Source organism: Peromyscus eremicus, chromosome 8a (assembly GCF_949786415.1).
Source record: "Peromyscus eremicus chromosome 8a, PerEre_H2_v1, whole genome shotgun sequence".
Classification (NCBI taxonomy): Eukaryota; Metazoa; Chordata; class Mammalia; order Rodentia; family Cricetidae; genus Peromyscus; species Peromyscus eremicus.
The window spans coordinates 15,362,325-15,377,243 of record NC_081423.1 but is presented as its reverse complement, the minus strand read 5'-3'; the positions used below and the strand labels follow the sequence as shown (position 1 = coordinate 15,377,243).

At 43.2% G+C, this 14,919-nt stretch overlaps 1 protein-coding gene across 1 annotated transcript in view; it reads left to right on the top strand.

Moving 5' to 3' along the window:
- Window positions 1–2,666: 2,666 nt before the first annotated feature.
- Window positions 2,667–14,919, top strand: part of Ubtd2 (ubiquitin domain containing 2) — a 54,887-nt gene continuing 42,634 nt past the window's right edge. The window contains exon 1 of the mRNA XM_059270235.1: window positions 2,667–2,859. Within this exon, the coding sequence (XP_059126218.1) occupies window positions 2,790–2,859 (70 nt within the window). The 5' untranslated portion in view covers window positions 2,667–2,789. The remainder of the gene's footprint in view (window positions 2,860–14,919) is intronic.

Below are 14,919 nucleotides of genomic sequence, written 5' to 3'. Positions count from 1 at the left end.
GGGAGTATATATTGTATATATAGTTATTAGTGTGGGTGTATGCCTGTGTGCATTGTTTGTGTGTGCATGTGTGTGCATGTGAAGGACAGAGGTTGACCCTGGGTGTCTTCCCTCCTCTGGCCATTATAGACACTCACACATGTACCCACACAAATAAAACCCAAGGTGGACAATCCTTAAGGAATAACACCCAAAGTTGTTTTCTAGTCTCCACAGACACTCACATATACATATGCATGTCTAATCGTGTGTGTGTGTGTGTGTGTGTGTGTGTGTGTGTGTGTACACACACACATTTGGGCATGATAATCCATACCAATCCCAGCACTCAAGAGGCAGAGTTAGGCATATCTGTGTGAGGTCAGCCAAAGCTACCCAGTGAAACTCCATCTCAAAAAAAAAAAGTATATATACCAGTCATTTATCTACAAAGAATCATGTACCCACAGAGATATAAATGTATATATGTGTTTCTTAGGTGTTAGATGGACTGGGCCAGGCAATTAATTCAGATAGGTGATGTTAGATATGAAGTAAACAGAAGGGTTAATAAAGTGCCCCTACAGAGCCTGGAGCATTATTATTGGCCCAGTTTTACAGGCAAGAAATCTGGGCTCTACAGAAAGTTAAAGTCATACAGGGAGTACAAGATGGAAGCCAGATTCCAACCCAGGAAGTTAATAGCAGAGCTGGGGCCATGTTACGGCTACATGACTCCGCTCCTGGGAACATGTGTCTCTGCTCTAAGATGCAGGCAGGATGGCGAGCAAGCATTGCTAAGAATCTTTCCACAAGATTGCTCTCTCTTGCTGGCGCCAGTGTGCTGCTCAGCAGAAAGCCCTCAGCATTTGGGTGCCTACCATCTGTTTAATAGACAGCGTAGAAATCTTGGTTGCTGTAATTTCTCGAGTGAAATTCAGGACAAAGCAATCTCTTTGCAAATACTCAGGCAGCCTCTCTCCTTCAGGGAAGAGATAAAGTGACAAGTGTCTGACAACGCAAACATTCAGCGGGGAATGATCAGATAGATGGCTTTGTGACACAGGCCCTGACAGAAAAGCAATCTTTGAAAATCCATAACAACATTTAACCATATACAGCTTTGTGTGTGTGTGCTCAGGACTACAGTGAGGGTAAAGCTAATTTCTTCAGCCTTAAGTCCAAAATAGTGGACTTCTATTTCTGTGATTTCATATAAACTCAGAGTTTTGGTTTTTAATCTTCATTTTTGCCTGCCTATCAAATGAATACCAGGCCCCAAACCTTCTTATTTTGGACTGTTTCTGTGAGCTAGATTCCCAGATGTGAAAAACCCCCACTCAAACGGCATGAACATTTTTAAAGCTGTTGATTGGCATTGCCAAACCTTTGCAAAAAGACTGAACCAATTTACACTCCCACCAGCAGTGCACGAGAATATATTTAAATGCAAAACCCAAGAAGCAGAGCGTCTCTTTCTTAGGTATTTCACTTAAAAAATTTTTTTTAATGCTAAGCAAAAGCTGACCCAGGGTTTTATAAAAGGAAAGTCTGGCATAAAAGTGGAACATAGTTAAAACAGCTTAGGCAAAAGAGAGAGAGAGAGAGAGAGAGAGAGAGAGAGAGAGAGAGAGAGAGAGAGAGAGAGAGAGAGAGAGAGAGAAAGCTTTCAAAGACTCAAGCAGGCCGATAAAAATGTCAAGGCGCCATAGCAAGCAGCACAACTCCAAAGGGGCCATTAACAGTTTGGCTTAGGTTAGGATGGTAACCGCCAAGAATCTTGGGCGTGGTCGATGTACCAAATTCTAGTTTATAAAAAGCAGAATATTAATACTTCACTTTGTTCTAAGGACGACTTAAGATGTCTAACGCCAGGATCTAGAGAAGTTGTATTGTCTATAAAATGAAGCTTGTGGGAACGACACACAACCCGTGCCCCGTCGCTGCAGGCACGGGACAGCAGGCCTGCGAAAATCTGAGAACATCTCTACCAAGCGGGTACAGCGATGACAGGGGCTGCGGACTGGGAGGCAAGGGAAGCCCACACTCGGCGGCCAGCCCGCTGCCTGCACAAATTCAAGGGGTGCAGGGATTTGCTGTCAGGCCAACCCCTTCAATCACGCCCGGGCCGGCCCACAACCCAAGTCTCGCACGACTCCTTCGCGGTACTCTCTCCTACCCGCCGCACCAGAAGGAGCCCCACCTCCGCGCGGGCCACTTTGTCCTCACTAGGGTTCCTCCCCATCTTTCCGGCCCTCCTCCGCGCGACCCCTACTTTCCCGGCCTCGGGCGCTCGGTTCCACTCGGCTCCGCTCGGAACTCCCCGCCCCCGCGGAGCCTACAGCCAATCAGCGTGCGGCCCCGCCCCTCGCGGCCGTTCTAGGCGGGCCGGCCGAGCGGAGGCCGAGCCGGGCTGAGGGCGGCGCCGCGGGCGGGGGCGATGGGGCCTGGCTGCCGGGCGGCGGCGGCGGCGGCGGCGGCGGTGGCGGCGACGGGGCTCGCCTAGACGCGGGGGTCGCGGGGAGGCGAGAGACGAGTGGGTGCTGCGGCCCACCCGGGATGGGCCAAGCCCGGCCTGGCGGGGCCGAGCGGGAGCCGAAGGCGGCACGCGGGCCGGGCCTGCGGGCCGGGCGGCCCGGGGGCTGAGGTAGAGGTGGGCGCGGAGGAAGGGGCCGGGCGAGGCGGTGGGAGGAGCGGCAAGGGGGCGGAGGCTGGGCGGCGAGAAAGCGGCGCCTGGCCCGAGGCGGCGGCGCGGGAGCAGGCTGAGGCAGCGGCCGGGACGAGCGCCCTGAGGTGGCGGCCGCGGCCCCATGGGCGGGTGCGTGGGCGCCCAGCACGACTCCTCGGGCAGCCTCAACGAGAACTCGGACGGCACCGGAGGTAGGTGGCGCCAGGGGGCGGCTGCGGCCCCCCATTGTTCGCGGCGGCGGCGGCCACCTGTCCCGACCCCGCGCCCCTTTGTCGTTCCTCCTCCACGGCGGCTCCGCCACGCGCTTCGGGCCCCACGCGGGGCCGCGGGCCTAGGCCTGGCTAGGGGGGCTCCAGCCCCGAGAAATCCTCGGCGGCAGGATGGCGGCTCTCGGGGCCGGGGAGGGGCGGCTGCCCCGAGAGCCCCCGACGGGCCCCGCCGCACCCCCGGCCCTTCCCGCGTCGGCAGAGTTGGCCGGGCTCAGCTTTCCCGGGTTTCGGATGACAGCTGCCCCGGTTGGTTCCAGTTTCTGGAGCTGGGCTGGGGAAGTCTCAAGTGGCCGTGGGCAGTGTTTTAAGGAGGAGGGGGGAGGTGATCGGCCCGAGGAAAACGTGGCTTGTTGCTGCTGCCAGGGGCGTTAGCCCAGTGTGCCGTCGGGGCGCACTAGTCAAATTCCGATGTGTCTTACGTAAAAGGAAAACGTGCAGGATAAAAGTACCCCAGTATAAGATTAGTGCTTTGAGTAAAAGTTTTCCAGCGCGGATCGCGCTTCTCAGTTATAGTAACCATGGTAAAGAAGTCTCTTGATTCCGTTCTTAGTTGTTGTAGAGGGGCAGAACAGTTAAGATTGATTCTACTTTTAAGTGACCTCAACAGTGCCGAGCCCATTCATTATATAGAATGTGTAGAAGTTCGAACGTTGAAGAAAAGAGCCACCGGGGAGTGGCAAAGAGAACTTGATTTGATACGGACCTGATATTGGGTACCTTCAAGTTGGATTGCTTATTTTTTAAGTTGTTGAGTTGCTTGAGAATAGGCGGGGTCACATCTTTTCGCACCTTGAGACCAGGTGCCTGCCCTGACGCTTAAGCTCTGCACTTGAATCCTCTGCACTCATCTTGTACTAGCGATTTCCCGGTTTACGTGATGTTTAGCCATGCCCCTTCACTAAAATCTATCGGTATTCCCTGTCGCTACATGTTGGACAAATAATTTGAGAATTCAGTGAAAGTGGCCTTGAAAAAGTCCTTTGTAGTGCATTTCATGTCACAGCCTATTTATTGGTGAGATCCTCGGCGACAACAAAGCCAGAGTATAGAAAGGGAGTGATTAAAAACACTGGGTTAAGGGCAGATTGGTGGTCAGATGGTACTGCTTAAGTATGCTAGTACTTACTAGCATCCAGTTTAATTAACTTTCACGTATGTGAAATACCCCTTTTCTCTGAACCAGTTTAACCCATTTGGCAGTACAATTTAGGATTCATTCACATTACTAGCATGGGCTTTTAGAAGCATGAAATCCTAGCTTTAGGTAATTACTACCAGTGGCATCCAATTAGATAGCTATAGTATCAGTTTCTTTCAGGACTTAAGTTTTCTAGACCGTAAACTGCTATGTTTTTGTACAGAAACCTTTTTAAAAAGGGGAGTACCTCCTTTTTTTCTTCGTGGGAGAAGGCATGGGATAGCTCTGATGTAGCTGGAAGAAGGGTCTGTGGGGGACAAAATTCTTCTGGAATTTCATTTTGGAAGCCTTCATTTTCCATTACTGTCATGAGAGGTGAGAGCACATTGTGGAGCTAGCAACTTGGGAGACTAGAGCTGGAGGCTCGTAGTTCCAAGCCAGTCCGGGCTACACAGCAAAAACCTTGTCTCCAAAAACAACAAAAAGTTATTGTGGAATGTGTTTCAGGTTTACGTGTTAACAGTTCTTTTTGTTGTTTGTTTGAAAGGGAATGACTTTCCTAAGGGTGTTGGCAAAGATCCTTAGCTTTTCAAACATTAGTAGTTTTTAATCTGGTTATACTGAGTTATAACATTTTCATCAACCTAATGTGTATAATGCAGCCTTCAGATATGTTTCCTGACAGTTTATATTTACAGTGCTATCTATGTGAGCATCAGCATTTGTAGAATTACTCCGGTCTTTCCAAAAGTCAGCTGGTTCATAATAAATATGATTTAAAATACTTGGATATTGTACTTTCCTTTTCCTTCTGCATCCAATTTTTTATATAATTTATTTTTTGGTTTTTTGAGACAAGGTTTCTCTGTAGCTCTGGCTGTCCTGGAACTCTCTCTCTGTAGACCAGGCTGGCCTTGAACTCACAGAGATCCGCCTGCCTCTGCCTCCTGAGTGCTGGGATTAAAGGCGTGCACCACCACCACCACCACCACCACCACCACCACCACCCCCGGCTCAAATCCAGATAATTTTACTGTGAGTATATAAATATCAAGAAAGCCCTATTAGATAAATTACTTATGTGAAGGAATTTGGAGAATTCTTAAAAAACGTTATAAAACTAAAAAGAGCCTGGGCGATGGTGGCACACGCCTTTAATCCCAGCACTTGGGAATCAGAGGCAGGCAGATCTCTGTGAGTTCAAGGCTGGCCTGGTCTACAAAGTGAGTTCCAGGAAAGGTGCAAAGCTACACAGAGAAACCCTGTCTCGAAAAACCAAAAAAAAAAAAAAAAAAAAAAAACCTAAGAAGATGGCTTGATTCTCACACTAATATTTGTATTATTGTTTTGAGTATTGATATTATAGTTCTTTCTCTGGTCTACTTTGTCTATAATTCAGGTTTGGATTTTAAGCCTCTTAGGCCTTTTTTAAAAAATGCTTTTAATCCCAGCACTTGGGAGGCAGAGCCAGGAGGATCTCTGTGAGTTCCAGGCCAGCCTGGTCTACAGAGCAAGATCCAGGACAGACACCAAAGCTACACAGAGAAACCCTGTCTCAAAAAAACCAAAAAAAAAAAAAAAAAGGCTTTATTTTAAACAAGACAGTTCTATTTTAGATTCAAGATTATCTAATAGTACTCTCAACTTTTATTCTCCTTGAGTCTGCCATTGTTGTGGCTTTTTAAAAAGAAAGTATTTTCTGCTTTTTTATGATGACATTGTGAAACTGGACTTAGGACTTGTAGACAAGGGTGTATGTGTGTGTGTGTTGCACATGTGTGTGGTGGATATCAAGACAACTTTTGCTTCTCTCCTTCCACTATGTTGGTTCCAGAGATAGAACTGAGGAGTCTTTATTCTGGCCCCTTTGTGATTTTTTTTTTAAAATATTTATGGAGACCATCAATACAATTAATTGAAGGCAGCAAGTGTGCTTATTTTCTTAGTTCATCTCTTTAGAGAGCTCTTCAGTGATACCCCAAGAGAACTTACAGGTCCTGGTGTCTGCACAGTCCTAGGTTCACAAGAAGCGAGCCAAAATGCTGGACATGTGTTGCTTTACTCATTACTTCAGAATGTCTCAACATCGTCATGGAGTTCTTTCAGATATCCATTTATAGCAGCCTTACAGACACCTACTCAGTGAGTAACAAAGACTTTGGAATAATAAAATCTACCGTTTATCTGGTATTTATTATGTAACAAATCCTGTGCTAAGGGATTAATAGATGTATTGAATCCACAGTTCTTTGAGTTAGATGTCAGTCAACTCTATATTGTAGGTGAAGATTGAAGGCCAAAGAAACTATTGTCCTCGACATCATATAGCTTATAATGTCAGTGAGAGCTTTTTCTCCATGGCTAAAATTAAAGAGCCTCCCTTCTTCTTTTCTTGATTTATTTAAGAAATTATCATATAATATACCACATAAGAGGTGTTAGTAACATTTATTTAATTTTTGTGGGTTTTTTGTTTTTTTGTTTGTTTGTTCTTGCTTTTCAAGACAAGGTCTTTCTGTGTAGCCCTGGCTGTTCAGGAACTCACTCTATATAGATCAGGCTGGCTTTGAAATCACAGAGCTCCTCCTGCCTCTGCCTCCTGAGTACTGGGATCAAAGACGCTACCACACTTGGTTAACCATTTTGAGTACAGTTTGTAGTGTTATATAACTGTCATCGCTGTCTATCCACATCCATATTTTTTTCTTCAGGTAGTATGTCTCTCTTCTCTTTTCAGTCTCTGGTAACCATTAATAATGTAAATAATGTAATGTACATTATTTTTATGAAGTTACCTGTTTGGGATGTTTCATATAAATGGAATCTCATAATATTCTTTCCTTTGTGGTTTATTCCACTTAGCATAATCTTTCCTGGGCTCAAGTTGTGGCAAGTGTCAGTATATCATCTTTTTTTATGATTGAATAATACTCTGTTGTATGTAAGTACACTTTTTTTTTTTTTTTTTTTTTTTTTAACCTAGCCATTTGTTGGTTTGTATTTGAGTTGTTTCTACATTTTGGTGCAAGTAATGCATTTGTGAACTTGAGTTGCATAGATAACTATTTTCATTTCCTTTTTAAAGATACCTAGAAGTAGGACTGTTGGGGGATTATGACAATTCTATTTATGTTTTGGAGGACCTGCCAGACTTTTTCATGAAGGCCATACTGTTTTTCATTCCTACCTGAAATCTTTTTGCAATTTCTCTCCCTCTTTACCAGCACTTGTTATTTTCCATTAAAAAAAAAAATCACAACTCTGGAGTTTGTGAAGTGCTCAAGTTCTTGAGGTTTGGTTTGTGTTCTCTGATGAGTTCCATTATTAAGTATCTTTTTTTTTTTTTTTTTTTTTGGTTTTTCGAGACAGGGTTTCTCTGTGTAGCTTTGGAGCCTGTCCTGGAACTCACACTGTAGCCCAGACTGGCCTTGAACTCACAGAGATCCGCCTGCCTCTGCCTCCCAGTGGATTAAAGGCATGTGCCACCACTGCCCAGCTATTTAGTATCTTTTTATGTATTTGATGGCCATTAATGGCCATTTATATACTTTTGGGGGAAATGTCTATTCAAGTCCTTTGCCTCTGTGATACTGGGATTTTTATGTCAGACACATCTGTGCAAATATTTTTCCCATTCTGTGGATGAATCTTTTCATTTTCTGGATAGTGTCCTTTTTGTACAAATGTCTGTAATTTTAATAAAGTCTGTTTTATTTTCTTTCATTGCCAATGCTTTAAATATATTTATATATCTGTCCCATGAGTATAAATAAATACATAGATCTGCAGTCAGTAATTCATTAGTCCGTCAAGGAACATTTATCTTCTCAGTAGTAGAAACTCCTCAGGCTTCTACTCCCTTTGATCTGAGGAGACTATTAGTAGTGGGGTCCATTCGGTAACTCACTTCAGCTTTTCCCCCTCAGTGCACTGGGGCCTTGGACATGCTAAGTAAACTCTACCACTGAGCTACATCTTCAGCTCTGGCTGTTTTGAGACAGGGTCTCAAATGTAGCTCGGGCTGGCCTTGAACTGAGGAGCCTCCTGTTGTAACCTGAATGTATGGATGAGAGGAGTATGCCGCCCTCTCCTGGCTCCACTTCAGCTTCTTTAAAAAACACTTATTTTTATTTCACATGTTTGAGTGTTTTGCCTGCTATATACGTGTATTGCATGTGTGCCAGGTTCTGGCGAAGGCCAGAAAAGGGCTAAATCCCTGGAACTAGAGTTAATAGGCAGATATAAGCCACTATGTAGCCTAAGTACCGAGCCATCTCTCCAATTCCACCAGCTTCTTGATTAAGATGATGGTTGTGTTTTCTGGGGTCAGCAAAGGCATTGGTCCAAAAAGGAATCATGATCTTTTTCTTGAATATTTCAAAAGCCCTTTTTAGGAAAGTGTAATATACACATATGAAACAACTGCAATGAAATGTAGACAGATAATGTAACTGTCCTGTAACCGCAAGTGCTGAGGGAATAGCAGGGAAACAAAGTGATCATCTCAGCAGCATGGGGCTGGGAAGAAAAGCTGTTTAAGTGGTCAGAAGCTGGGTGTGGTAGCACACACCTGTAATTCTGGCACTTGGGGAGTGAACAGGAAGTGATGGAGAGACTGAACTGGTAGTGTGTAGGATGCTACTCTGGATTCCTGGAAAGGGTTCACTGTCATCTGACTGCTGTGTAGTTACCATTAAGTATTAACTGAGATCACAGCAAGGAAGTCTGTCCAGGGAAGAATTTATGTTCTAATACTTTGTTATTCAAAAAGTTTGGTCTCTGGACCAACAGCATTGGCATTACCTGGGAACATGTTAGACATAGAGTAGTGCATGCTTACATTCCAGGCTACTCGAGAGACTGAGGCAAGATTGCAAGTTTGAGGCCAACTTGGACAGTTTAGCAAAATTCTACCAAAAGTCAGGCTCAGGCCTTTATTTTTATTTTTTAATTTAATTTTTTTTTAAAACCATAGAAGGCCTAGCAAGTGACTTACCACTGAGGCGCCCCAGCCCAACAGGTTTTTATGTCTAGTTTTGAATTTAGGAACCTCTTAACAGAAGTTCTGATCCACCGGAAGTGACAGGTGTGTGTGTTCCTCACTTTGATTGCCTGAGTCTATGCTTGCTTTTTTCTTTTGGACAAATCTTTAGGAAGGCACTTTTAGTTGAATCTTGGTTTTCCTGCTGTAAGTACAAAGCTTTCATAGCTGTTCTGGAAGCACTTGACTCAGGCAGTATTTAATGAGAATGACTATTGAGCACTAATCACTAGTAATAAACTTTTGCATTAATGAATTAGCTATCTCTTTGGCTTTGGGAGACATGAATTCTTGCTGAAGACAGTTGGGTTGATTTAGGTTAAGGAATATAGTCAAGTTAGTTAGACATGATCAGTTTAGTGGTTCTTTTTTTTTTTTTTTTTTCTTACCACAGACCATCTGTGTGGTTTAATCTTCATTTGGTGGGCACTACACCTGATCTTCCTGCTGTCCCCTCACCATCCTTGCCATGTTCCTCCTTATTGGGCAATATAGGCTGCCACCAAGTGCTTAGGATTAACTGGTAGTTCAGGGACCGTAGCTTGAGAATTTCTAATGAAGTTGTACTTAAAGGTGCATGTGTGTTGGCCAGGAGCAGTCAGCATGTGTTATCCTTACATCAGGTACTTGACAAGAGTCATGTTATTCATCGGTTTATTTATTTACTTATTATTGTGGGGTGATGTGTGTGGAGGTCAGAGGACAACTTTGTAGAGTCAGCTTTCTCCTATCTTTCTGTGGGTTCTGTGACATGAACTCAGGTGTTAGACTTGTGTTGTCAGGTGCTAAACAGCCTTTCCCACTGAGCCAATCTTGCTAGCCCCGAGGGTTTGTTTTGTTTTTTAAATATATTGACATTGAGCAGAGAGAGGTTAAATATTGTTGAATATGCATTGGTTATTGTAATACAAAATACCATATTTTTGAATGTGTACAATAAAATTTTTAAAAAAATTACATCATAGCTCCCATATCAGTTACTATTGCATTTGCTGTGACATAACTTCAGGGAGAAAGAATTCATTTTGATGCTTGGCTGCCTCACTACTTTGGGCCTGAGGTGAGAGTGAACATCTTCACTAATGAGATGGTGTAAGGGAAGCTGCTTGCCTCATGGCAGACAGGAAGCAGAGAGGGGAGGGGAAGGGGTAACCTGCACCTCCTGCCTCTAAGCACCATCTCCTGAAGTTTCCACCACCTCCCAGAATAGCACCACCAGCTGGGAGCAAGCATTTACCATAAGCCTCTAGGGGGCATTTCACCCCAAAGCTGTAACAGCTGCTTTCAGAAATGGAATTCCTGTGAAGTTAGACACATAAGGAAACTGAAACATTTAACTGGTGTGGAATCTTACTGATAAATACTTCCTCAAGACTTGGCCCAGGGATAGATATTTTTGTTGTGTGGTACTAGAGATTCATGACAGGGCCTTGTGCATATGAAGTAAGCATTTTCCAGCTGAAGTGTAGCTCTAGCCTGTGATTGAATGATGATGGAGTGATTTGGGGCTTTTCTGACTGAGTGCTTACCGTCCCAGGAAAGTGGTTAGAATACTGTGTGTTTATTGTAAACTGGACTTGAGATCTACCTGGGCACATTGCTTTGATTGGCTCACATAGCATCCATGCTTATGGGCTGTGTCTAGTTTATTTAGTTGTTGAGTTTGCCTTTAGGGTAGATACTTTATTTCCTAGGGGAGTTAAGATGCTGCTTTCAGAATCTCCTTATTTCAGACAGGTCATTGTATACTGCCCAGGCTGGTATCTAACTCTATAGGCATGTGCCACCATCCCTGACTTTTCTGAAAGTTTTAAATAAAAGAGTAGGCCTCCATTATTCTGACTCTGTGTACATGAAGCTATGTTTATAACCATCTCTGTGATAATCAAGTAGCTTATGGTTACTAGAGGAGGCATACATTTAAATAATTAAGGTTTTTAAAATCTCCACAGCAATGAAAACAGTGTTAGGAAAGAATACCAGGGAGCAGGGGCAGAAGGCTTCAAAACAGAGGTGGTATAAGAAGTTGTTTTTTAATGCCAGGCATGGTGGTACATACCTTTGATCCTAGCATTCAAGAAGCAGAGCATAGTGGATCTCTGAGAATTTGAGGCCAACCAAGGCTACATAGTGAGACCCTGTTTTAAAAAAAAAAAAAGAGAGGGAAAAAAAAGTTGGTTTTTAAAAGGAGTTTCCATGAAGAAATGGCAGACTGTTATTCTCTGTGCAGAGGAGACTGATCCAGGGAAAGCATGTGACTTTCTAGGAGCATTTAAAGCTTGTGAGGGGAGAGGTAAAATACAGAGTTCTTAGTTTTTGAAACAGGGTTTGCTGCAGAATTTGGAGCTAGCTGATTTCGCTAGACTAGCTGGCCAGTAAGCCCTAGGGATCCTCCTGTCTCCACCTGCCCAAGGCTGGGATTATAGACATGTGCTGCTGCCCTTGGATTTTCTTACCGGCTTTTGTCTCACTCGGGGCCTCATGCTTGACAAATCATGTTTTGCTGACTGAGCCATGTCTCCAGTCAAATTTTTATAAAAGACAGTATCTAGTTCAACAAATCTAGATACTGCAATCTAGATTAAACAAATTATGAATTGTATTTCTTCTGGGGAGGTATGGGGGTTGCTTAGCCTGGTTGTGACTTGATGTGTTACTGAGGATAAGCTTGAGCTTCTAATCCTCCTGTCTCTAGTTCCTGACTGTTGGTGCACCACCACATTCAGTTTCATGCAGTACTGGAGATCAAACCCAGAGCTGTGAGCATGCTAGGCAAGTACTCCACCATCTGAGCTACATCCTCATCTCTTTGTATTTCCTTTATATGACATGCCCTTTTCCCCTTTCTAACTGCATTTCTAAAGGCATTATGGCACTCCCAACATGTACCTCTAAAAAATAAAGTTCCTGCCATGGTACTATGATCACACTTAAAACTTGGAACTATTTTTGTGTTTCCAAGATCTAATCCATAATTAGACTTCCCAATTTCTCTCCAAATACTTAACTTTTGTTTTTCAGAATTGGATCCTGTTGGTATTTAGGCATTACATATGATTTTCTCTTCAGTCTTTTTTAACTCTATAAGCACCCCCTTTCCTCTTTGGCGTTGACTTTTTTTAAACCCCCACCCCCTTTGGCTTTTTGAGACAGGATTTCTCTGTGTAGTCCTGACTGCCCTGGAACTTACTTTGTAGACCAGGCTGCCTTCAAACTCACAGAGATCCACCTACCTCTGCCTCCCAAGTTATAGGATTAAAGGTGTGCACCACCACATCTGACGGCATTAACTTTTTTAGAGTCTTAGAGGTGGATCCCAGTCTGGGATTGTCTGTGACCCTGGTTTTCATTTTCTTGTGCTCTAGCCTCTGTAATTTCCCTTAAGCTAGAAATTAGGTAGATCTGATTTTTGATAGAGGACTATTAATCATTATTAATGATTAATAAACACTGGAAATTAGGTAGATCTAATTTTAACAGAAGATGATTATAATGTACCCAGGCTACATGTTATCTCCAACATTAGGATAATTTGCATTATTGACCAAGTCTGAGCCCTTACCTCTTGTCATCTTCACAACTTCCATTCACTACTTACAGTGGTGTCCTTATTCCTACGCCTATTTAAAAAAAAAAAAAAGAAACTGTTGTAATTTTTTTGAATATTGCTTCTCTTAGAATGTAAGCTGCACTTGACAGAGAATTTAGTTCTGTGTTCTTAAGGCTCCAGTACATTGTGTGGCACAATTTATTTCTTATAATGGTGTTCAAAAGAAAGTAATAGTTCCTTAGTTGAAGACCATACTTGGTTCTAGAATAGGAGCTTTGTTTAATAGACCATATAGTGTAGGGAAGACCCTTGAGAGCAAATCACTTACCCCTTTCTCTCATTATGACCTTAGGTGAATCACTTGACCTCCCAGCTCCTTGGTTTTTTAGCATGTTGAATAATATCAGTAAATTAAAACAATTTCTTTGGGAGTGGAGCTTTCTCTTTAGGTATATGTCACATTTAACATATTAGTTGTAACTTTTCTGCCAGGCTTAGCATTAATTTACTTTTATTCTAGTTTTATAGTCAGTAAATTCTTCATTCAAAAAAAGGTAAAAAGAAATGATTTAGTCTCATATCATTCATAAAAAGGTAAGAAATGATTTAGTCTCATATAAAGTGTAAATCCCCCTCACTATGAGATGTATTCAGCGGTTGAAATGTATGTGACAGATCATACAGCATCTTGTTTTCCCTGAGCACTGTTTGTTTTCTTGCAGTGTTGGTGAGAGCATAGACAGCAGATGCATCTGAGCTTTTGGTGGCATTAGATGGAACCTAGATGCTCAAGTGCTGTGTTAGTCTGCTCACTCATAAAGCCTTACATGCGTGGGTAACTATGTACCACGTTATCAAAAGGCACCACAATCAGCATGTTGGAATTCGGAGTTCACTAAGTTTCACATGTTTGTAGAGGCAAGAGAAGCTTCACTCTAGCGTCTGCACAGTGTGAGTCTGGCAGAAGCTACCCTGCCTCATGATGGCCTTTATGTTTGGAATTTGACTTTGTGGAGCTTTGTAGTGCTGCACTGGAGAGACAGAGGCAGGCAGATCTCAGTGAGTTCCAGAACAGCCAGGTCTACATAGAAGGACTCTGTCTCCAAAAATAAGGGAACAGTAGCAAAAAAAGTCTTTCAGGCTGTGTTGAGGGAGCTCTGGGGAGGCTTTTGTTGTTGTTTTTGTTGCCTTGAGTTCTTTGGAACCAGTTTAAAAATCAATATGACAAGATCTTAGGAAAAAATTTCACAATTTCCATTTTTCTTTACTCTGAGGTTGGTATAATATGTTGGATGTTTTATTATATATTCAGAGTTTCTTAGAATTACTGAATAGTAGTTGGTCAGTTAAGAAGTTTACTTGATTTAGAGAAACATGCTACCAGGTTTATTTGAATTCTAAGAAGACTGATGTTGAGCAAAAAATGGAAAGATGAACACATAAAATTAGCCATGAGTGGCTGTACCATTAAACACAGTTTTCTTATAGATTCTGGATGCTTCTTTACTCCTTTCCACCCCTGCCCTCTGTTTATTTTCCCCAGGACTTTTGTCAACAGATAAGGAACAAGCCTTCAGACAGTCTTTCTCTTCAGAGCAACTTTGGCTTCATAATGTATTTCATAAAGTGCAATTGCTTCATTATTTATGGTGTGAATTGGAATGCAACTTAACACTAGGAGGCTTACTCTCTCTCTCTCTCTGCCTCTTCCTTGGCTTCACTCTTCTCAGACGTAAACTCTTCTAGTTCTCTGCCGATAGTTGAGGAAAGCTTGTGTTATGTTTACCCTCAGGAAGTTCAGACAACTGGTACTTCATGGAAAGTCCCTGATGGATTAGAGGCCTATGGCAGGTTTGTCTGTAGCGTAGAGACGAGGAACCAGAGCTAGAAATGTAGCTCAGAGGTAGAATGCTTCAATTCCTAGCACTGAGGACAGAATCAGATGAGATTCCAGAGGTCTGCCATGTTTATTAAAACCCAACTATGGCTTCTGAAGAGTGGATAAGACTCGAGTGAAACAAAGGGATGTCAGAGGTGTGTCGTGGAGATCTCTACCTTCCAGTGAGTAAAGAATGGCCCTTTCCTCTCAAGACATTTGTAGTTTTACTTGGAATAGAAATGATGTAGTAGGGGGCGGTGGTGGCCCACGCCTTTAATCCCAACACTGGGAGACAGAGGCAGGCGGATCTTTATGAGTTCGAGGCCATCCTGGTTTACAGAGAGAGATCCAGGAAAGTCACAAAGCTACACAGA